This window comes from Cherax quadricarinatus, chromosome 94 (assembly GCF_038502225.1).
Source record: "Cherax quadricarinatus isolate ZL_2023a chromosome 94, ASM3850222v1, whole genome shotgun sequence".
Taxonomy (NCBI): Eukaryota; Metazoa; Arthropoda; class Malacostraca; order Decapoda; family Parastacidae; genus Cherax; species Cherax quadricarinatus.
The window spans coordinates 4,917,254-4,940,464 of NC_091385.1; the positions used below are offsets into that span (position 1 = coordinate 4,917,254).

The window sequence follows — 23,211 nt, forward strand, 5'->3', positions numbered from 1 at the left end:
TTGAAGTCATTCCGTTTCGCTCCATTCTCTCTACATGTCCGAACCACCTCAACAACCCTTCCTCAGCCCTCTGGACAACAGTTTTGGTAATCCTGCACCTCCTCCTAACTTCCAAACTACGAATTCTCTGCATTATATTCACACCACACATTGCCCTCAGACATGACATCTCCACTGCCTGTAGCCTTCTCCTCGCTGCAACATTCATCACCCATGCTTCACACCCATATAAGAGCGTTGGTAAAACTATACTCTCATACATTCCCCTCTTTGCCTCCAAGGACAAAGTTCTTTGTCTGCACAGACTCCTAAGTGCACCACTCACTGTTTTTCCCTCATCAATTCTATGATTCACCTCATCTTTCATAGACCCATCCGCTGACACGTCCACTCCCAAATACCTGAATACATTCACCTCCTCCATACACTCTCCCTCCAATCTGATATTCAATCTTTCATCACCTAATCTTTTTGTTATCCTCATAACCTTACTCTTTCCTGTATTCACCTTTAATTTTCTTCTTTTGCACACCCTACCAAATTCATCCACCAATCTCTGCAACTTCTCTTCAGAATCTCCCAAGAGCACAGTGTCATCAGCAAAGAGCAGCTGTGACAACTCCCACTTTGTGTGTGATTCTTTATCTTTTAACTCCACGCCTCTTGTCAAGACCCTCGCATTTACTTCTCTTACAACCCCATCTATAAATATATTAAACAACCACGGTGACATCACACATCCTTGTCTAAGGCCTACTTTTACTGGGAAATAATTTCCCTCTTTCCTACATACTCTAACTTGAGCCTCACTATCCTCGTAAAAACTCTTCACTGCTTTCAGTAACCTACCTCCTACACCATACACTTGCAACATCTGCCACATTGCCCCCCTATCCACCCTGTCATACGCCTTTTCCAAATCCATAAATGCCACAAAGACCTCTTTAGCCTTATCTAAATACTGTTCACTTATATGTTTCACTGTAAACACCTGGTCCACACACCCCCTACCTTTCCTAAAGCCTCCTTGTTCATCTGCTATCCTATTCTCTGTCTTACTCTTAATTCTTTCAATAATAACTCTACCATACACTTTACCAGGTATACTCAGCAGACTTATCCCCCTATAATTTTTGCACTCTCTTTTATCCCCTTTGCCTTTATACAAAGGAACTATGCATGCTCTCTGCCAATCCCTAGGTACCTTACCCTCTTCCATACATTTATTAAATAATTGCACCAACCACTCCAAAACTATATCCCCACCTGCTTTTAACATTTCTATCTTTATCCCATCAATCCCGGCTGCCTTACCCCCTTTCATTTTACCTACTGCCTCACGAACTTCCCCCACACTCACAACTGGCTCTTCCTCACTCCTACAAGATGTTATTCCTCCTTGTCCTATACACGAAATCACAGCTTCCCTATCTTCATCAACATTTAACAATTCCTCAAAATATTCCCTCCATCTTCCCAATACCTCTAACTCTCCATTTAATAACTCTCCTCTCCTATTTTTAACTGACAAATCCATTTGTTCTCTAGGCTTTCTTAACTTGTTAATCTCACTCCAAAACTTTTTCTTATTTTCAACAAAATTTGTTGATAACATCTCACCCACTCTCTCATTTGCTCTCTTTTTACATTGCTTCACCACTCTCTTAACCTCTCTCTTTTTCTCCATATACTCTTCCCTCCTTGCATCACTTCTACTTTGTAAAAACTTCTCATATGCTAACTTTTTCTCCCTTACTACTCTCTTTACATCATCATTCCACCAATCGCTCCTCTTCCCTCCCGCACCCACTTTCCTGTAACCACAAACTGAACAGACTTATCCCCCTATAATTTTTGCACTCTCTTTTATCCCCTTTGCCTTTATACAAAGGAACTATGCATGCTCTCTGCCAATCCCTAGGTACCTTACCCTCTTCCATACATTTATTAAATAATTGCACCAACCACTCCAAAACTATATCCCCACCTGCTTTTAACATTTCTATCTTTATCCCATCAATCCCGGCTGCCTTACCCCCTTTCATTTTACCTACTGCCTCACGAACTTCCCCCACACTCACAACTGACTCTTCCTCACTCCTACAAGATGTTGTTCCTTCTTGCCCTATACACGAAATCACAGCTTCCCTATCTTCATCAACATTTAACAATTCCTCAAAATATTCCCTCCATCTTCCCAATACCTCTAACTCTCCATTTAATAACTCTCCTCTCCTATTTTTAACTGACAAATCCATTTGTTCTCTAGGCTTTCTTAACTTGTTAATCTCACTCCAAAACTTTTTCTTATTTTCAACAAAATTTGTTGATAACATCTCACCCATTCTCTCATTTGCTCTCTTTTTACATTGCTTCACCACTCTCTTAACCTCTCTCTTTTTCTCCATATACTCTTCCCTCCTCGCATCACTTCTACTTTGTAAAAACGTCTCATATGCTAACTTTTTCTCCCTTACTACTCTCTTCACATCATCATTCCACCAATCGCTCCTCTTCCCTCCCGCACCCACTTTCCTGTAACCACACACTTCTGCTGAACACTCTAACACTACATTTTTAAACCTACCCCATACCTCTTCGACCCCATTGCCTATGCTCTCATTAGCCCATCTATCCTCCAATAGCTGTTTATATCTTACCCTAACTGTCTTCTCTTTTTTAGTAAATGTCTACAGGAGAAGGGGTTACTAGCCCATTGCTCCCGGCATTTTAGTCGCCTCATACGACACGCATGGCTTACGGAGGAAAGATTCTTTTCCACTTCCCCATGGACAAGGAAGTGAATGTATTCGGATATTTGGAAGTGGACTTGTCAGCAGATGGATCTGTGAAAGATGAGGTGAATCACAGAACTGATGAAGGGAAAAGGATGAGTGGTTCACTGAAGAGGCTTTGGAGACAAAGAACGTTATCCAAGGAAGCAAAGAAGGGAATGTATGAGAGTATAGTTATACCAATGGTCTTATATAGGTGTGAAGCATGGGTGATGAATGTTGTAACAAGGAGAAAGCTGGAGGCAGTGGAAATGTCATGTCTAAGAGCACCGTGCAGTATGGATATATGTAATGTAGAGAATCCAGCAGGCATGCGTGAGCGTGTTTGATAGGAGTGAATGGAGACAAATGGTTTTTAATACTTGACATGTTGTTGGAGTGTGAGCAAAGTAACATTTATGAAGGGGTTCAGGGAAACTGGCAGGCCGGGAAGTGGAAAATAAGCCTTCCTCCGTAAGCCATGCGGGAGCAAGGGACTACTAACCCCTTCTCTTGTATAAATTACTAAATATAAAAAGAAAAAATTTGGTTTTCTTTTAAGGTCACCCTGCCTCAGCAGGAGATGGCTTTTACATTAAAAAATTACATGTTAATTAAATTGAAATATAGTAAGGAATATAGTGTCAGGAGGGTTGCACATAAAATGTAAATTATTACGTTAGACACAATGGTAAGGAAGTAAGAGAATAAGAGAGAGGGAATGGGAGGAAGAGAAAGGAGAGGGAAAAAGAGAGAGAGGGGGGGGCAGGGAACTATTCTGAGTGCTGTACATTTTTCTTCATTATTTAAAATGAATGAACCCAGATACAGAACAGTGATACAGGCATGCATATCTGATTATATGTATTGTAGGGGAGGCAGCAGGTGGATATCAATTATCTGTTTTTACTTATGAGCAGTCTCAGAACAGTTTCATTTATTCAATTTATACAAGCTTGGCACATGGCCTCCAGCTTAGTGCTCTGATAACAAGGCATACAATAATACTAATAATAATAAATTATGCAAGAAACCCATATGGGTCATTCAGAACTCTGGGTAGGGCTGTGTGAGGGGTAGGAATGTATGAAGGTTAGGAGTGTGTGAGGGGGCAGGGGTGTGCAAGGGTATGGGAGTGTGAAGGTAGGGGTGTGTGAAGGTAGGGGTGTGTAAGGGGGCAGGGTGTGTGAGGGCAGGGCTGTGTGAAGGTAGGGGTGTGTGAGGGGGCAGGTGTGTGTGAGGGGGCAGGGGTGTGTGAGGGTAGAGCTGTGTGAAGGTAGGGGTGTGTGAAGGTAGGGGTGTGCGAGGGGGCAGGGGTGTGTGAAGGTAGGGGGTGTGAGGGGGCAGGGGTGTGTGAGGGGACTAAGGTATGTGAGGGTAGGGGTTAGTATAGATGGAAGTCAGTACAAGAATAAAATTTAAAATATAGTCAATGCAATAAAATAGTTTCTGTAAAAAATAATGTGAGGGAGTCCACATCATAGATGGGACTTCAACTGAAGTCAGTTTGAATGAATTTGTTAGGGCGGTGAAAACATCAGAAGGCACAAAGCCCTATCTTACTACAAAACTGTGTGAGAAGGAAGGTAACCCTTCACAGCAGTGTATGCTTACTGTTCGATGGTTTGAAATTTTTTAATAAAGTGCAGTCATCTTGAAAACAAGCTTTGTGGATCCACATTAACACAAGAACCACAGCCATCCTTCTTAACACAGAAACCTCACACTGACCCTTATCGATGTAAAGAGCAATACACTACCAGAATGCTAGGGAAGATATACACTAGTAATTTTTATGTAATACAATAGTAATAAAAAAATTTGTGGTGAAGGCATATAAATAACAAAAAAAGTCACAATACCGTGACTGCAACTATACACAAATAACCCGCACATAGAAGAGAGGAGCTTACGATGTTTCGGTCCGACCTGGACCATTTACAAAGTCACACTAACGAGAAGGAGACCAAGATGGGTATACACATATAGGCAGGAGGTAGTGGCGGCGGCGGCGGTGGTGGCGGTGGCAGTGGTGGTGGCAGTGGTGGTGGCAGTGGTGGTGGCAGTGGTGGTGGCAGTGGTGGTGGCAGTGGTGGTGGTAGTGGTGGTGGTAGTGGTGGTGGTGGTGGTGGTGGTAGTAGTAGTAGTAGTAGTAGTAGTAGTAGTAGTGGTAGTGGTAGTAGTAGTAGTAGTAGTAGTAGTAGTAGTAGTAGTAGTAGTAGTAGTAGTAGTAGTAGTAGTAGTAGAGGTGGAAGGAAGTAGTAGTGGGGAGATAGTAAGAGTAGGAGGGGCCAGTCAAATACTAAGAAAGAGGAGCACTGCAAGGGAGCTGGTGCCCATAGAGGGTAAGAGCAAGAACACCGAGGGGGGGGAGAAAACAAGTAAATAAGTAAATAAAGAAGGAACAAATACACAGGGCAGAAGAAAGACAACCCAGAGGAGAAAAAGAAAAAAGGAAAGGGGAAGAGGGAGAGTGAGAAGAAGAAAAGGAGGAATCAGGTTAGGTCATGAGTGTCCTGAAGTTTGGAACATTTTACAATGTACAGTGGACCCCCGGTTAACGATATTTTTTCACTCCAGAAGTATGTTCAGGTGCCAGTACTGACCGAATTTGTTCCCATAAGAAATATTGTGAAGTAGATTAGTCCATTTCAGACCCCCAAACATACACGTACAAACGCACTTACATAAATACACTTACATAATTGGTCGCATTCGGAGGTAATCGTTATGCGGGGGTCCACTGTAGTGGGAGAGAAAGGCATCTGCAGAGACGAAGCCAGGACTAAGATTCATACAAGGAAAGTTGTGTATTAGGGAGGATTCAACCAGACAGTGACTGTTAAAGTTGGAAGTAGGGAAGACAGTTTTAGCAGAAGACCAGTCAATAGGATGGCTGTGATCTCTGACGTGTCAGAAAAGAGCATTGTCAGTGTTGGCAAGCCTAACACTTTGTGCTCCCTAAGTCTGTCAGGAAGAGATAGACCGGTTTCTCCAAAGTATTGAAGAGGACAGGAGGAACAAGAAATACAGTAGACGCCAGGAGCATCTGTAGAGGGAGGAGAGGTATGAACGAGATTAGTGCGAAGAGTGTTAGTCTGGCGGAAAGTAAGTTTGATGTCTATGGGACGGAGAGAGTTGTTGAGATTAGAAAGACCAGAAATGTAGGGAAGGCAGAGGACAGAAGAGTTCCCAGGAGTAGAGAGTTTGGGAGAGAAGAAATTACGTTTAGCACGTGAGAAGGCAGAGTCTATGAAATGGGAAGGGTATCCAAGATGAGAAAATGAATTATGAAGAGTGGAAATTTTTGATTGAAGGAACTGAGGATCACATATGTGGAGAGCATGGAGAAAGGAGGAGATGAGAACACTTTTCTTTACAGAGGAAGCATGATAAGAAAAGCAGTGAATGGACATGCCACTGTGCACAGGCTTGCGGTAAACAGAAAAGGCAAAACCTGTATCTGAGTGGTGGACATGAACATCAAGAAAAGGAAACAAGGAATTAAATTCCCATTCAGCTTTAAACTTAATGGAAGGAGCAAGAGTATTAAGTCGGACCGAAACGTCCTTGTAAGCTCCTCTCTTCTGTGTGCGGGTTATTTGTGTATGGAGGCATATAGAATGTTACCCTATTTTTCCTATAGATTCTTCACAACACATAATGTGATTTTTTCACTGTAGATTCTTCACCTTACATAATGCAATTTTACCTTGCATTGTGATTTTTAGGAGAATAACCCTGGCATTATGGGAAGGTTTACTGTAGAAAAATAAAAACCTCTGATCGAAAAACAAATGACAAAATCTAATTGCATTTTGTGGGAAGCCATATACTATAGCTGTGATATTATACCTTTGACGAGTTTCGAGAGTCTCACTGCTCTCAGAGCCCAGCCATGGGCTACTGCCTTTAATCAACATTTAGATTAACATAAGAAATTGGATATTTACAGGTGACTATTGCCTTTAATCAAACATTTAGATTAACATAAAAAATATTCTAAAAATAATCCCTGAAAGCATAAAAATTATAACAAGAGGGCTCATGGAAAAAAGAGCATTCTTTGTGACGTCTTGTGTAGTATCCCTTTCTTTGGAATACATCCTGGTTGCTAAGTGAGGGATTAGTAATAATGGTAGAATTACCCACAAACTGTAAGGCAAATTGGTACAGATGCAACGAATGTAACATTTAGAAGAACAGAATGGCACAATACCGTGACTGGAACAATACACAAATAACTCGCACATAGAAGAGAGAAGATTATGATGACATTTCGATCTGACTTGGACCGTTTACAAAGTCACACTAACGCAAAGAAACATTTTATTGTGGCAACTTTTTGCCCTCTGGTAATGTCCTGACAAAGCTCCTGGAGACCAAAATGTTGCAACAATAAAATGTCACATTAGTTGCATCTATGTCCATTTACCTAATAAGTGAGGGATTGGTACAACAGCTACACTTATTTTTGTGAATGCTTGGATATAATGAAGGCCAAGACTGCATCATGTACAAAAATAATCAGCACAGTATATATACACTAGTATACATTTGTATATTTTACAATATGTAAATTAAAAGAAGTATAGGCATGTCTAGCTAGTTCTGTTTGACTCTGTAATTGAGATATAAATGCAAAAAACTTTATTATATACATGGGGAATTACTTCACCTATAATGGGCTATACAGATCCTAGGAAAGAGGAGGTATATAACAAACCTCGATATAACACTCTTAAAATTATATACAAAATTCACTAGTTAATTTGTACTTACAATTTCTTTATTCTCAATATTTATTACAGTTTAATTTGTGTGTAAAGACTATATCAGACATATTAGACTATGTTTATGCACTTCTTTTAACTTCAATCTGGTATAAAGAACACCCCTTATTAGTTAGTTATATCAAGAGTTTACTGTAATCAGGTTTGATCCAAGGATGAGGAAGGGTAAATGCAGGTACTTGGATTACAAGCCCTTCACCTGAACAAGACACTTAAGTCCCCTTGAAGGGACAAAAAAGTTGATTAACTAGTAAATACTATAATTTTTTTGTTATATAGTGGAACCCCAGTGTTTGAACTTAATTGGTTCCTAGGTGGTGTTGGAACTGCAAAAAGTTCGATGTCCAAAACAGTATTTGCCAGGCTTTAATTATCAGCCTCACACACTGGAAGATGTTGAATTGACTCTTCCAAAAGTCTCTGAGAGTTAAGTCAGTGTCAGAGGTCATTTCAAAGCGCTTTTGAAACAAGCCTTTCATGTAAAGTTTTCTTACAACTGAATTTTAAACAAACCGGCGCATTCGGACTCCAGAAAAATGTTCCAAGACCAGGTAAATTTTTTATGAAAAAAATTGCTTGGATTCCAGTTCATTCAAGGTCCAGTATGTTTAAACACCAAGGTTCCAGTGCATCTATTTCTAGGAAAGTACACAATTTAATTTGTATCTTAATAAAATCTGAAGGGTGAGTTATGCATTACTGCAGTGTTTTAACCGGTGAAAAACAAAAATTATGTACACTATCACAATTATTTTCTAATCATAGGAGAGTGCTAAATCTGTAGGGGTCATACAGCACCTGAGCAATGAGAGGTAATCATGTTTAATCCAAGGGAGGGGTGAGACACACTAATTGCTTCGATCAAGAGCCCTTCACCCTCCTCAAGGCACCCCACTGAAGAGATAAACCACATAAAAATTATTCTAATTATCACTAAGAGGGTCACTGCTATTATTTCCTGAGTGGTCAGCATCATATTCATCAACAATACACCATGATTTCATATCAATGGAAATAAATACACAATTGCTTTTATCAGACATGACATTATCACCAACTGATTCTGAATTCTCATTTTCAGGGTTGAATTCAGCACAAATTTCTGATTCTGTAAAATTTCTTATTTTCATTTTGGCCACATCTGCATTCTTTTTACATTTGTTCAAATTAACTTCAGGAGAAGTTAAGGAAAGAATTGGGTGTCGATGTTGATTTTCCATGGGAACTTCAATGATGTCATGATGAGAATTATCTTCAGTTTCTTCAATGTCAATAAGTGGGTTAGTTTCATTATTTTCTTTGAGTATATTACCTACAAGACATGCTGATCCATTATTTGGCTGAACTGACTCAAGGTTGTCTAAATCACCTGATATATCAACGAAATTCAGTACCTCTTCACTTGGATCATTGACATCAGACCCAAAATTCCTGCACTCGTCTGAAATATTTACACCAATGCACATTGATGATGGTATTAGCTTATCACTATCTACAATAAAATCTAGACTACTGACATTAAGATTTTCTTTGTTAAAAGACACTAACTTGTGTTCTGTACATGAATCTCTCTCATTTGTGTCACTAGCATCAGTTGTGTTCTTGTTGAGTCCTACAACAATTTTTCTTTTCTTTTTAGGTGGTTGTCTCACTTCCTTGTCACTTCCACTTGTTCCACTTTTCTTACAATTCTCACTTTGTGACTTTTTTTTCAGTATTCTTTTCAAGGAAGTCTTACATCTCAGATGCAATGGTTTAACAATTTTGCCAGCTCTTTTAGCAGCTCTAGTTCTGAGCTCATTACTGCGTAACATGTACGACCTCATATTTTGTTTAAAAGTGAATTTTGAAGAACTTTTATTCGCTACTTTCTGGGGGCGAGATTTGGATATTTGTGGCAAAGACCTTGAGGAGCAATCCTTAGACTGTAATGCTAACACATTTTTTATATGATTACTGGACTTTTCCACAGTGATATTATGAGCAATAGATTCAGTAACCAAATGTTTTGTAAGAGATGTTTGAAGCAACGAATCTTTTTCGTCTTCTGATTCACTTGCACTCTGTGTGGCACACTGATTTATTATCATGCTTGGTGCCACAGCATCACTTACATTTTCTTGGTTTTTATTCAGTGGGGTTCTTTTCCCAACAGTTTGTGCTTGAGGTGGCATTACTGCAATTATTTCTATATCATTCAGCATATTCTCATGCTCTTTACTGTTACTGTCAACTTCAAGATGATCATCAATGCAGCTGTCAGCAAAGTGTTCAATGTCCTCTGTAGCTGCTGACTGTTTATCATCAGCCTTGAGTCTAACCCCAGAATTATCTTCAGCATTGAGGTGATTATTCTTATTTGGGAAATATTTTCCTAAAGGTTTCAAGATGTGCATTATCACAGGAACACTCCAAGCTCTCCCTAAGAGAACTTGTCTTTCTTTAATGGAGAGATTGCCAGCATCAGTATAATGCTCTGGATACCCAAAAATCTGATGGGAAAAGTAAAAAAATACAAAAAACTGAGTTTCTCATCAACAGTGTGAAAATTTCTTGATGAACAAAGTAAAAAATTTTAATTAATTTTTTACATAGCTGAACCATGAAATTTGTAATCTTTGTAATTTGTGTGCTTTGCTTAAGTAACATTTTTACTAAAAGGCATCTCATAATTAGCCATGAGTTTTTTCCAGTCTATTTGTTTTGGTATTGGTGCATACCCCTTAAATTGAAAACTAACTATAAGAGTGCATTCAAAATGTGCTTAAGGAATTTCCAATGCACAAAACTTTTTCTTTCTAATGCAGGTTAATTTTAACCAAAATTGAGTGATTTTTGAAAAGCTAAAATTAAATGGACAAAATTACAGATGTGCATAATTCTGCATCATTTGTGAATTCAAGATTCACAAAGTCAACAGCAACATAACCCTCTTAGATTTCAAGGTTCAACTATTGTAATTCATTGTCTCAGGCAATTCTTAAATGAACATTATCACAAAAGATCAGTAGCTCCAAATTAAATCTATCAATACACAAATAACCCACACATAGAAGAGAGAAGCTTACGACTTTGTAAATGGTTCAAGTCAGACCAAAACGTCGTCGTAGGCTTCTCACTTCTATGTGCAGGTTATTTGTGTATCGTTCCAGTCACGGTATTGTGCCTTTTTTTGTTATTAAATCTATCAATAAATGATGATTAATATAGTAGGTCAAGAATTAAGCATGTTTACTCAAACATATAAATTAATCTGATTACTGTCTGCAAAAATCACGTTTAACCCTTTCGGGTCGAGAGGCCCTCTCCTAAACTTGTTCTCAGGGTCAAAAAATTTTCGGAAAAAAAAAAAAATTCTTATGAAAAGATAGAGAATCTTTTCCTGATCATAATGACACCAAGGTATGAAATTTGATGGAAAACTTAGGGAATTATGCTCTTACAAAGTTAGCAGTCTCAACTATATTTACGCATCAGCGATTTCGCCCACTTTGAGCCCTATTTTCGGCCAATTCCAGTGTACTAGTTGGCAAAAATCATAACTACGTATTTCACTATAACTCCATTTTTTCTATCAAATGAGTACAAGAAACCACCCATTTACTGATTCCAACTATCCAATAAAGTGGTCAGAAATTAGCAATTTTGCCAATTTCACACAAATTTCAAAAGATGCCAATTTCCAAATAGGGTTCAGAATAAACAAGACAGACATTCCTGGCACTAAAATAACATTTCCTCTGTTCATTAGTCATGTCCCCACGCCCCTCTTACATTTCTTTTGTACATTTCTTTTGCTTTCCACTTAGAATTTTTATTCTCACAAAAAATAGAAGATATACTGTTATGCAGACTACTGCATTAGTGTAGAAATGGTATAAATAATATCAGTGCACTTGTAAAAGAATATTAGACTCACCAGTTGACGTGTATTGGACGTGTGGCATGATTTGTTTACTTTTGAACTTCGGCAAAAATCGAACATTTCTGCTACTTTGAGCTCAATTTCAAGGTACTTTTCATTGTGAAATCAATCAAAATCATCTCAATTTCTGTAATATGTCTTCCATTCTATAAAATGAGACCAGCAAAACTAGAATACAATCATAAATACCATACGAAAATACAGTGCTGTTTTAAACCAAAAACACGGTCTAAGTTTTTTTTTTCATTACACACTGTGTGCTGCAGGATTTTTTTAATACTGTGTACACTGACCACATAGACCCATTCTTTCATATGTAGGCCTACCAGCTTTCGCTAGATTTGAAGGCGCTAGAATTTATGCATACTAGTACGTCAATAACCCTGGTTGAATCCTTCCTTATACAGAACTTTCCTTGTATGAATCTTAGTCCTGGCTTTGTCTCTGTAGATGCCTTCCTTTCACATTACATTGTAAAATGCTCCAAACTTCAGAACATCCATGACTTAACCTGATTCTTTTTCTTTTTTCCCCTTCTCCCTTTTCTCTTTCCTCTTTCTCCTTTGGGTTTTCTTTCTTCTGCCTTGGGTATTGCGTACATTATTATTATTTTCCCCCTTCTGTATTCTTGTTCCTACTCTTTGTGGGTCCCAAGCTCCCTTGCAGTGCTCCTCTTTCTTAGTATTTGACTGACTCCACTACTACTTCTAGCACTACCTCTCTTCCCCCTTTCCTACTACTTCTCTTGTCCCGTCCCTGTCTGCTGGCCTATATATACTCCCTCCTCTCCTTTTTGCTAGTGTGACTTTGTAAATGGTCCAAGTCGGACCGAAACGTCACCGTAAACTCCTCTCTCCTATGTGCGAGTTATTTGTGTATAGTATTTGAGTGTCTGAATGAAAAATGAAGACATCCCAATGCCAATTATAATGCCAAACAAATGTAAGAGTTAATCTTAATATCAGTGCTGGATTAACCAACAGAAATGGTAGGCTTATGTGTAAGGGCCTCCAAGGGCTGCCAGAGGTAAAAGTCTTTATGTAAGGTACTTTGATGCTGGTTAAGAGCTCTTCATTCAAGGAATTGGGGACACTGTCTCATATGGATCAAAGCTAATTACCTACCATTTCCCAGGTGCTTTTTGGTTCCTAGGTTTAGAGCTGCACAAATGTTCAAACACGACAACAACTATAACTCTCTTATCATCGATCATAACAGATAAGAATTGTAAAGATGTTTGTGGTACTGTTTAATTTTTTTTAACATTCTGGCCGTCTCCTACTGAGGTAGGGAGGGTGACCCGACAAAGGAAACACTTTCACTTGTTCAATCACTGACAGTTCAGAGGGTACCTTCCAAACTGCAATATCCCCACGCCTCCATCACACTACAGGCACTGTACTTTACACCTCCAGAACTCAAGTCCGACTAACTGGTTTCCCTTAATCCCTTTATGAATGCTATTGCACACATAATAAATAATAGTGTAAACATGCTTTTAGGCTTTTTTGTGTACTGGCAATTGAAGAAAAAAGGCTGTGATTCACTTTATGGTGATACTCACTTTACGGTGATGGTCTGGAACCTAACCCACTGTATTAGTGAGGTATGCTGGTACTAAGAAAACTAGACAAGTGATGAGTGAAGGGAGGGAGGGAGGAAGCAAAGAGGCAGTCTTATGCTTCCTCTCTCTGACAAGCTCATTCAAATTAAATAAAATCAAATTTTATTTGTGTAGTGTACAAAAAATATAGTTTACATGTAATAAAATATTGTTAAACACAAAGAAAGCCACTAGCATGCATGTGCATTTTGGGCAGACTAATTCTAATGCTTACAGACTACTTAAGACTAGATATAGGTTAAGGAGTGGTAAATTTTAATTATGCATTATTACAAAAAAAAAAGAGGTAGCAAAAATATTATACAGTAGAGCCTCGGTTTTCGTATGCCCTAGTTGGAGACAATTCATGGAGATATTTCTCTATAAAATGTATTTTTTGTTAATATTTTTGGGTGTCTCGAATGGAACCAATTACTAATCCATACCAGACACCCAAAAATATTAAAAAAAAAAAAAAAAAAATACATTTTAAGGAGAATTTTCTCCAAGAATTGTCTCCAACTAGGGCATACGAAAACTGAGGTTCCACTGTAATAAGTAAAATATTACAGTTAGTAGTTTACAATGGTACAGTTGAAAGTGTGTATTAATACTTTAAAGTGATTTAATGACATTTTATCTTTAATATTAAAACAAGTCCAGTGAGACATTCCAAAAATAATTAAAAAAAAAAAAATACAGTAGGGCCCCGCGTTACAGCGTTTCGCCTTACGGCGTTCCGCTAATACAGCAATTTCAAATTATGATCAAAATTTGCTATACGGCAAGCAGTCCTTCAAATACAGCGCGCCCCACCTGGTTTATTTACATTCTCCGTGAGCACATCTATTATGGCTGGAAACTTTCCAAAATTTCAAGTGTTCTGAAGTTACTGCGTATTTTATATGTACAGTGGTCCCTCGCTTTTCGTAGTTCTCGGCAATCGTAAATTTCGCCAATCATAGGGGTATTTTCGTATAAACATGGACTCGCTTTTCATAAGATGACTCGCGAATAGTACATAGTTCGTCCGGGACGCGTACGCACGGTGTGAGCCGGGGCGGCCTCCCTACCCAGCCGTCTGGTATTGTTTACCAGTGAGTGAAGGTCCCCTCAAGTGCTCCTACGAAATATTTCATAATCCACTCATTTTAGTGCTTGCAAGTACTAAATAAGCTACCATGGCTCCAAAGAAAGCTCCTAGTGCCAAGCCTGTGGTAAAGAAGGTGAGAAATATGTACAGTGACAAGTCTTGGGCCATTTTAGGGAAGTGTTAAAGAGATGCCAGAAACAGAGCTCTCTCCACAGTTACTCTGCGAGACAGGACTAGAGTGACTCTCAAGGTGGTCCTAGTGGCATTAAGAAACAGAGAAGAGAAGCAACCCCAGAGAAGCAATTGGTACCTGAGGTGTTGCTGGAAGGGGATTCCCCTTCCGAACTGTAAACAATCCAATCTCTCTCCTCCTCCAGTCTCCCATACACTAAGAAGAATCTCCAATAAAGGTAAGTGTTATGCTGTTAATGTTTCATTTATCATTTCCCATTGTATTGTTTATGTACTACATGTATATTTCATGTAAAAAAAATTTTTGTTTAAATACTTCTGGGTGTCAGGAATGGATTAATTGTATTTACATTATTTCTTATGGGGAAAATTGATTCGCAAATTGTAAATTTTGTTTATAGTAGCTCCTCCAGGAATGGATTAATTACGAAAAACGAGGGACCACTGTACTCTGATAATTATGCTTATGTGTACCTGTGCCTAAATATACTTAAACACTGTGCTGGTGTGCAGGTACACATTAAAATCACTAAGAGTCCCTCTACTATGATGCTATAGCTATACTACGTAATAATAATCTCTATTGGGAACATTAAATTTCTTATTTTATGTTATATAGACATTTTCATTAATCCGCCTATGATATTTTCTTCAAAATTATATAAGAAACACGTTACATAGCATATAAACATTATACATACACCCACAGAATAAAAATTGACATAAATATGAGATTTGTTTACAAAGCGGCTTTGTAGGAGTGTCGGAAGAATTACGTTTGCTCTAGTCAAACACTGGGGGATAACTGTAGATAAATATTCCTTTCGTATGCCTTCACTCTACAGTGATCCCTCGTTTTTCGTAATTAATCCGTTCCTGGAAGTGTGACTATTATCGAAATTGACGATTTTCGAATTTTCCCCATAAGAAATAATGTAAATCCAATTAATTCATTCCAGACACCCAGAAATATCAACAACAATTTTTTTTTACCTTAAAGATAGATTTACATGCACAGAAAAATGAACATTCAACATGACAGTTACCTTTATTGAAGGCTGTTGTTGATGAATGGAAGACAGGGAGGAGGAGAGAGGGAAGAGAGATTATTGTTTGGAAGGGAAATCCTCCTCCATAAGGACTCTAGGTCACTTCCCTAGCTTAAATATAGATTTACATGCAGAAAAGAATGCCAAATAAATGTAAAGCACTAATAAAATGTATAAATGAACACTGGTAATAGGGGTAGTTGATGAGTGGAACGGTCTGCCTAGTAGGGTGATCGAAGCTAAAACACTGGGTAGTTCCAAATTTAGGTTGGATAAGTACATGAGTGAGAGGGGTTGGATTTGAGTCAGACTTGCACCTGAGCTTATTACTTGGGTAGCATTTGTTCTGTTAGTGGGTTGGATTTGTGAAGGACCTGCCTAGTATGGGCCAGCAGGCCTGTTGCAGTGCTCCTCCTTTCTTAAGTTCTTATGTTCTTATTTTTAGTAATTATTACAGGAAAAGGGGTTACTAGCCCATTGTTCCTGGCATTTTAGTTGACTTTTACAACACGCATGGCTTACAGAGGAAAGATTCTTATTCCACTTCCCCATGGATATAAAAGGAAAAGTAATAAGACCAAGAACTATTAAGATAAAATCGAAGAAAACTCAGATGAGTGTGTATAAATAAACATGTACATGTATGTGTAGTGTGACCTAAGTGTAAGTAGAAGTAGCAAGACGTACCTGTAATCTTGCATGTTTATGAGACAGACAAAAGATACCAGCAATCCTACCATCATGTAAAACAATTACAGGCTTTTGTTTCACACTCACTTGGCAGGACGGTAGTATCCCCCTGGGTGTTGCTGTCTACCAACCTACTACCTACTTTATACGTATATGCTTCTAAACTGTTGTGTTCTGAGCACCTCTGCAAAAACAGTGATTATGTGTGAGTGAGGTGAAAGCGTTGAATGATGATGAAAGTATTTTCTTTTTGGGGATTTTCTTTCTTTTTGGGTCACCCTGCCTCAGTGGGAGACGGTCGACTTGTTAAAAAAAAAAAAAAATAATAATTGACTTCTGCGCCAGCCTTCGTCGGATGTAGACGTCTCTCTCTCTTGCCTGTGTATCAGTGACAAATTTCCACTGTTCTCTCTGGGACGCTTTTCCTCATCTATTTTAACCGCCGGGCACTCTACAGGAGGGGCACCTGTTCATCGGCTTACTTTAGCCAGTTCCTTTTTTCTGCTCTGTGGAAAATTCTCTAATGGTCTTTGGTGGGAAGCTGGTTACTGAACTCAGGTGGGAGTGTGGGCATCCCTCTCTGCTGGGGCTTGGCAAGGGGGTCCACCAGATCTAATTGGAAACTTCAAGTCTCTATCTCTATTTACAAAGGCACTTTTGTTCCTTTTCTTTCATCGCCCAGCCTTGGGCAACAAATCTTCTTCGTACCATCGAGAAACCGGGCTCGGTACAGCTTATGCTGGCAGTGGCCCTGATAAACCCAACAAAGAAAGAAAGAATAATAATAATTTGTCAGAGCATCATTCCATCAAAAAATTACATGAGAATGGAAGTGTTGGTCTTCATTTATTCTACTGTACCACTGTGGAGACAACTTGTACACAATGTAAGGTGTTTGTATGAACGTTTATGAACCATAACGAGACGCATCGTCTGTTTACATAGTGGGTGGGGTGGCCAGACTGGCTTCCCTACACTACCCTACCTACCACACGACTTTATACAAATAAATAATTTTCATCTTTTACCCTACATTAAGACTACAAATATTTTAAGGTAAGTAATGAGTGTACTGTACATGTATTTTATCACTCTACAGAGCTTTAAGCATTTTTGTAGTATATTATGTGTGGGTGGGGTGGCCAGGAGGGCCACCACACCTAACTTCTTACAGTAAATACTACTCACCTTTTGCCCTACATTAAGACTACGAATATTTTGAGGTAAATAATGAGTGTACTGTGTGTGTATTTTACTCTTTTGTTTTAATGCCTATTTCTATTGCTAACTTAATATATGTATGAGGCGACTAAAATGCCGGGAGCAATGGGCTAGTAACCCCTTCTCCTGTAGACATTTACTAAAAAAGAGAAGAAGAAAAACTTTATAAAACTGGGATGCTTAAATGTGCGTGGATGTAGTGCGGATGACAAGAAACAGATGATTGCTGATGTTATGAATGAAAAGAAGTTGGATGTCCTGGCCCTAAGTGAAACAAAGCTGAAGGGGGTAGGGCAGTTTCAGTGGGGGGAAATAAATGGGATTAAATCTGGAGTATCTGAGAGAGTTAGAGCAAAGGAAGGGGTAGCAGTAATGTTAAATGATCAGTTATGGAAGGAGAAAAGAGAATATGAATGTGTAAATTCAAGAATTATGTGGATTAAAGTAAAGGTTGGATGCGAAAAGTGGGCCATAATAAGCATGTATGCACCTGGAGAAGAGAGATTTTGGGAGATGTTAAGTGAATGTATAGGAGCCTTTGAACCAAGTGAGAGATTAATTGTGGTAGGGGACCTGAATGCTAAAGTAGGAGAAACTTTTAGAGAGGGTGTGGTAGGTAAGTTTGGGGTGCCAGGTGTAAATGATAATGGGAGCCCTTTGATTGAACTTTCTATAGAAGGGGGTTTGGTTATAGGTAATACATATTTTAAGAAAAAGAGGATAAATAAGTATACAAGATATGATGTAGGGCGAAATGACAGTAGTTTGTTGGATTATGTATTGGTAGATAAAAGACTGTTGAGTAGACTTCAGGATGTACATGTTTATAGAGGGGCCACAGATATATCAGATCACTTTCTAGTTGTAGCTACACTGAGAGTAAAAGGTAGATGGGATACAAGGAGAATAGAAGCATCAGGGAAGAGAGAGGTGAAGGTTTATAAACTAAAAGAGGAGGCAGTTAGGGTAAGATATAAACAGCTATTGGAGGATAGATGGGCTAATGAGAGCATAGGCAATGGGGTCGAAGAGGTATGGGGTAGGTTTAAAAATGTAGTGTTAGAGTGTTCAGCAGAAGTTTGTGGTTACAGGAAAGTGGGTGCGGGAGGGAAGAGGAGCGATTGGTGGAATGATGATGTAAAGAGAGTAGTAAGGGAGAAAAAGTTAACATATGAGAAGTTTTTACAAAGTAGAAGTGATGCAAGGAGGGAAGAGTATATGGAGAAAAAGAGAGAGGTTAAGAGAGTGGTGAAGCAATGTAAAAAGAGAGCAAATGAGAGAGTGGGTGAGATGTTATCAACAAATTTTGATGAAAATAAGAAAAAGTTTTGGAGTGAGATTAACAAGTTAAGAAAGCCTAGAGAACAAATGGATTTGTCAGTTAAAAATAGGAGAGGAGAGTTATTAAATGGAGAGTTAGAGGTATTGGGAAGATGGAGAGAATATTTTGAGGAATTGTTAAATGTTGATGAAGATAGGGAAGCTGTGACTTCGTGTATAGGACAAGGAGGAATAACATCTTATAGGAGTGAGGAAGAGCCAGTTGTGAGTGTGGGGGAAGTTTGTGAGGCAGTAGGTAAAATGAAAGGGGGTAAGGCAGCCGGGATTGATGGGATAAAGATAGAAATGTCAAAAGCAGGTGGGGATATAGTTTTGGAGTGGTTGGTGCAGTTATTTAATAAATGTATGGAAGAGGGTAAGGTACCTAGGGACTGGCAGAGAGCATGCATAGTTCCTTTGTATAAAGGCAAAGGGGATAAAAGAGAGTGCAAAAATTATAGGGGGATAAGTCTGCTGAGTATACCTGGTAAAGTGTATGGTAGAGTTATTATTGAAAGAATTAAAAGTAAGACAGAGAATAGGATAGCAGATGAACAAGGAGGCTTTAGGAAAGGTAGGGGGTGTGTGGACCAGGTGTTTACAGTGAAACATATAAGTGAACAGTATTTAGATAAGGCTAAAGAGGTCTTTGTGGCATTTATGGATTTGGAAAAGGCGTATGACAGGGTGGATAGGGGGGCAATGTGGCAGATGTTGCAAGTGTGTGGTGTAGGAGGTAGGTTACTGAAAGCAGTGAATTGTTTTTACGAGGATAGTGAGGCTCAAGTTAGAGTATGTAGGAAAGAGGGAAATTATTTCCCAGTAAAAGTAGGCCTTAGACAAGGATGTGTGATGTCACCGTGGTTGTTTAATATATTTATAGATGGGGTTGTAAGAGAAGTAAATGCGAGGGTCTTGGCAAGAGGCGTGGAGTTAAAAGATAAAGAATCACACACAAAGTGGGAGTTGTCACAGCTGCTCTTTGCTGATGACACTGTGCTCTTGGGAGATTCTGAAGAGAAGTTGCAGAGATTGGTGGATGAATTTGGTAGGGTGTGCAAAAGAAGAAAATTAAAGGTGAATACAGGAATGAGTAAGGTTATGAGGATAAAAAGATTAGGTGATGAAAGATTGAATATCAGATTGGAGGGAGAGAGTATGGAGGAGGTGAATGTATTCAGATATTTGGGAGTGGACGTGTCAGCGGATGGGTCTATGAAAGATGAGGTGAATCATAGAATTGATGAGGGGAAAAGAGTGAGTGGTGCACTTAGGAGTCTGTGGAGACAAAGAACTTTGTCCTTGGAGGCAAAGAGGGGAATGTATGAGAGTATAGTTTTACCAACGCTCTTATATGGGTGTGAAGCATGGGTGATGAATGTTGCTGCGAGGAGAAGGCTGGAGGCAGTGGAGATGTCATGTCTGAGAGCAATGTGTGGTGTGAATATAATGCAGACAATTCGTAGTTTGGAAGTTAGGAGGAGGTGCGGGATTACCAAAACTGTTGTCCAGAGGGCTGAGGAAGGGTTGTTGAGGTGGTTCGGACATGTAGAGAGAATGGAGCGAAACAGAATGACTTCAAGAGTGTATCAGTCTGTAGTGGAAGGAAGGCGGGGTAGGGGTCAGCCTAGGAAAGGTTGGAGAGAGGGGGTAAAGGAGGTTTTGTGTGCGAGGGGCTTGGACTTCCAGCAGGCATGCGTTAGCGTGTTTGATAGGAGTGAATGGAGACAAATGGTTTTTAATACTTGACGTGCTGTTGGAGTGTGAGCAAAGTAACATTTATGAAGGGGTTCAGGGAAACCGGCAGGCCGGACTTGAGTCCTGGAGATGGGAAGTACAATGCCTGCACTCTGAAGGAGGGGTGTTAATGTTGCAGTTTAAAAACTGTAGTGTAAAGCACCCTTCTGGCAAGACAGTGATGGAGTGAATGATGGTGAAAGTTTTTCTTTTTCGGGCCACCCTGCCTTGGTGGGAATCGGCCAGTGTGATAATAATAAATTAAACTTGCTATCTGGCATTTATATGCATTTATAAGTGGAAAAAATGGCGTTCTGCTTTCTTGTGATGTCTGCTTTCCGGCAGTAGCTTGGAACCTAACCTGCTGTATAAGTGGGGCCCTACTGTATTTGTCTACCAGTGATGCCCAAAATGAGAATAAGAAACTATACCTTTTCAATTTCTGTGACCCATGGCACATCTCCCTTTTCGTTCATTCTGATTGGCCAGACCTTTCCTAGATTTAGTCGTAAGGATGCCGTATTGGTTGTGATGCAGTTCACCTTTTGAACTAGAGCTTCACGATCACCTATCTGTAGGAAAGTCATAAACAATAAAATAACTGACAGCATGCCTGAAATTTATCGTATACTGGCTTCATAAAATTAGAATCTGAAACCAAACGTACTCAGTGACACCCTGATCAATTACATTCTTGCAGCACACAGTTAAGAACTGGAAAGATATTTGCGGTACTGTTTAATTTTTATTTTAACACTGGCTGTCTTCCACTGAGGTAGGGTGACCCAACAAAGAAGAAAACACTTGCACTTAATCAATCACTGTCTGACAGTTCAGAGGATCCTCCAGACTGCAACATCCCTACCCCTCCATCAGAGTGCAGGTGCTGTACTTCCAACATCCCACCTCCAGGACTTGAGTCTGGCTAACACATTTCCCTAAATCCCTTCATTAAACCAACAACACGTCAAATCACATAAACCACTTGCCTCCACTTCCGTCTAACACACACAAGCTGTTGTTTATCTCCTCCCTCCAACCTTTATTTGAACAACCCCTACTCATCTTTCCCTTCACCACAGATTTATATGCCCTCCTAGTCATCCCATTTTCTGCATCATCTCTTTGTCCAAACCACCTCAACAACCCTTCCTCAGTCTTCTGATATGCTGCATAATATTCACACCACACATTGCCCTCAGACACAACATCTTCACTGCCATCAGCCTCCTCTTCACTGCAACATTCAAAACCCATGCTTCACACCCATACAGGGTTTGAATGATGCAGTGAGGAGGAGGCTGAAAACAGCCTGTTTACCATACTAAAACTGGTTCTACAGTATATTTTTAATTGTAATTCTGAGTAACAGTTATGTAGGATTCACCTTTATTTCCACTTAAGATTTCACAATCAATATATAAGAAATTAACCTGGCTTAACTAACGTATCAGTACTGTACAGTATACAGTTGGCTAACATGTCATGAGTCAATACTGTTGCATTAACCCTGTGACTGTCGAGACCCCAAATCCTGAAGTGTCTCTCTGTGTCACAAAATATTAAAAAAAAAAATCTTTTTTTTCTTATGAAATGATAATCTTTTCCTGATGGTAATGACACCAAAAGTACAAATTTTTATGGAAAACTTACTGAATTATGCTCTTGCAAAGTTAGCGATCTCGGCGATACATACGCATCAACGATTTCACCCACTTTGAGTGCTATTTTTGGCCAATTCCATTGTTCCAGTTGACTAAACTCATAGCTATTTCTTTAGAACTCCATTTGTTCTATCAGTTGAATACAAGAAACCGCTCATTTACCAATTTCAACTACCCGATCAAGTGGTCAGAAATTGTCAATTTGGCCAACTTCACGCAAATTGAAAAAGATGCCAATTTTAAAATAGGGCCCAGAATAAACAGTGCAGACATTCCTGGCACTAAAATGGTGACATCATTTGTTTACTCTTGATCATTGGCAAATATCGAACATTTCCACTACTTTGAACTCAATTTCAAGGTCCTTTTCATAGTGAAACCAATCAAAATCATCTCTATTTTTGTAATATGTCTTCCATTCTGTCAGATGAGATCAAGAAAATGAGAATACAACCATAAATACTATACAAAAATACACCTCAATGTCGGCGTTTTAATCCAAAAACACGGTTGGAGTTTTTTTTTTTCTCATGCACTGCGTGCTGCAGGATTTTTTTTATACTGCGCACACTGACCACACAGACCCATTCTCTCACATGTGGGCCCACCAGCTTTCTCCCGCTTGATTTGAAGCTGCTAGAATTTTGGCATATAATATGTCAAAAACACCAGCTCGTAAGACATATTTATATGATACCGACAGTCAAAGAGTTAACAGGGCTGCTAAAATTGTGGTATATTTTTACTGAACATGCCATATTAATTAAACTACAAAGAATTAATTTGGGTGTTTTGTTGGGTGTCTAAGGAATGTAACTATTTTTCCCATATGTTCTTCAGTTCATTTTACACAATTTTTTTTACGTATCATTTACAGGAATGTAATTACCATTGTTAACCCTTTCAGAGTTTCCAACGTACAGTGGCCCCTCGTTTTTCGTAATTAATCCGTTCCTGGAGGTGCTACTATTATCGAAATCTACGATTTTCAAATAAATTTTCCCCATAAGAAATAATGTAAATACAATTAATCCGTTCCTGACACCCAGAAGTATCAACAAAAATTTTTTTTTACCTTAAAGATAGATTTACATGCACAAAAGAATGAACATTCAACATGACAGTTACCTTTATTGAAGACTGTTGTTGT

At 39.0% G+C, this 23,211-nt stretch overlaps 1 protein-coding gene across 4 annotated transcripts in view; it reads right to left on the reverse strand.

Moving 5' to 3' along the window:
* Positions 1 to 1,319: 1,319 nt before the first annotated feature.
* Positions 1,320 to 23,211, reverse strand: part of LOC128700877 (DNA (cytosine-5)-methyltransferase 3A) — a 134,787-nt gene continuing 112,895 nt past the window's right edge. For 3 of the 4 annotated variants that reach the window (XM_070104733.1, XM_053794345.2, XM_070104732.1), the window contains 2 exons: positions 20,829 to 20,969; positions 1,320 to 10,059 (listed from right to left, as the gene is read on the reverse strand). In XM_070104733.1, coding sequence (XP_069960834.1) covers positions 8,491 to 10,059; positions 20,829 to 20,969 — 1,710 coding nt within the window. In that variant the 3' untranslated portion in view covers positions 1,320 to 8,490. The remainder of the gene's footprint in view (positions 10,060 to 20,828; positions 20,970 to 23,211) is intronic. The other variant, XM_053794346.2, reaches the window with a different exon arrangement.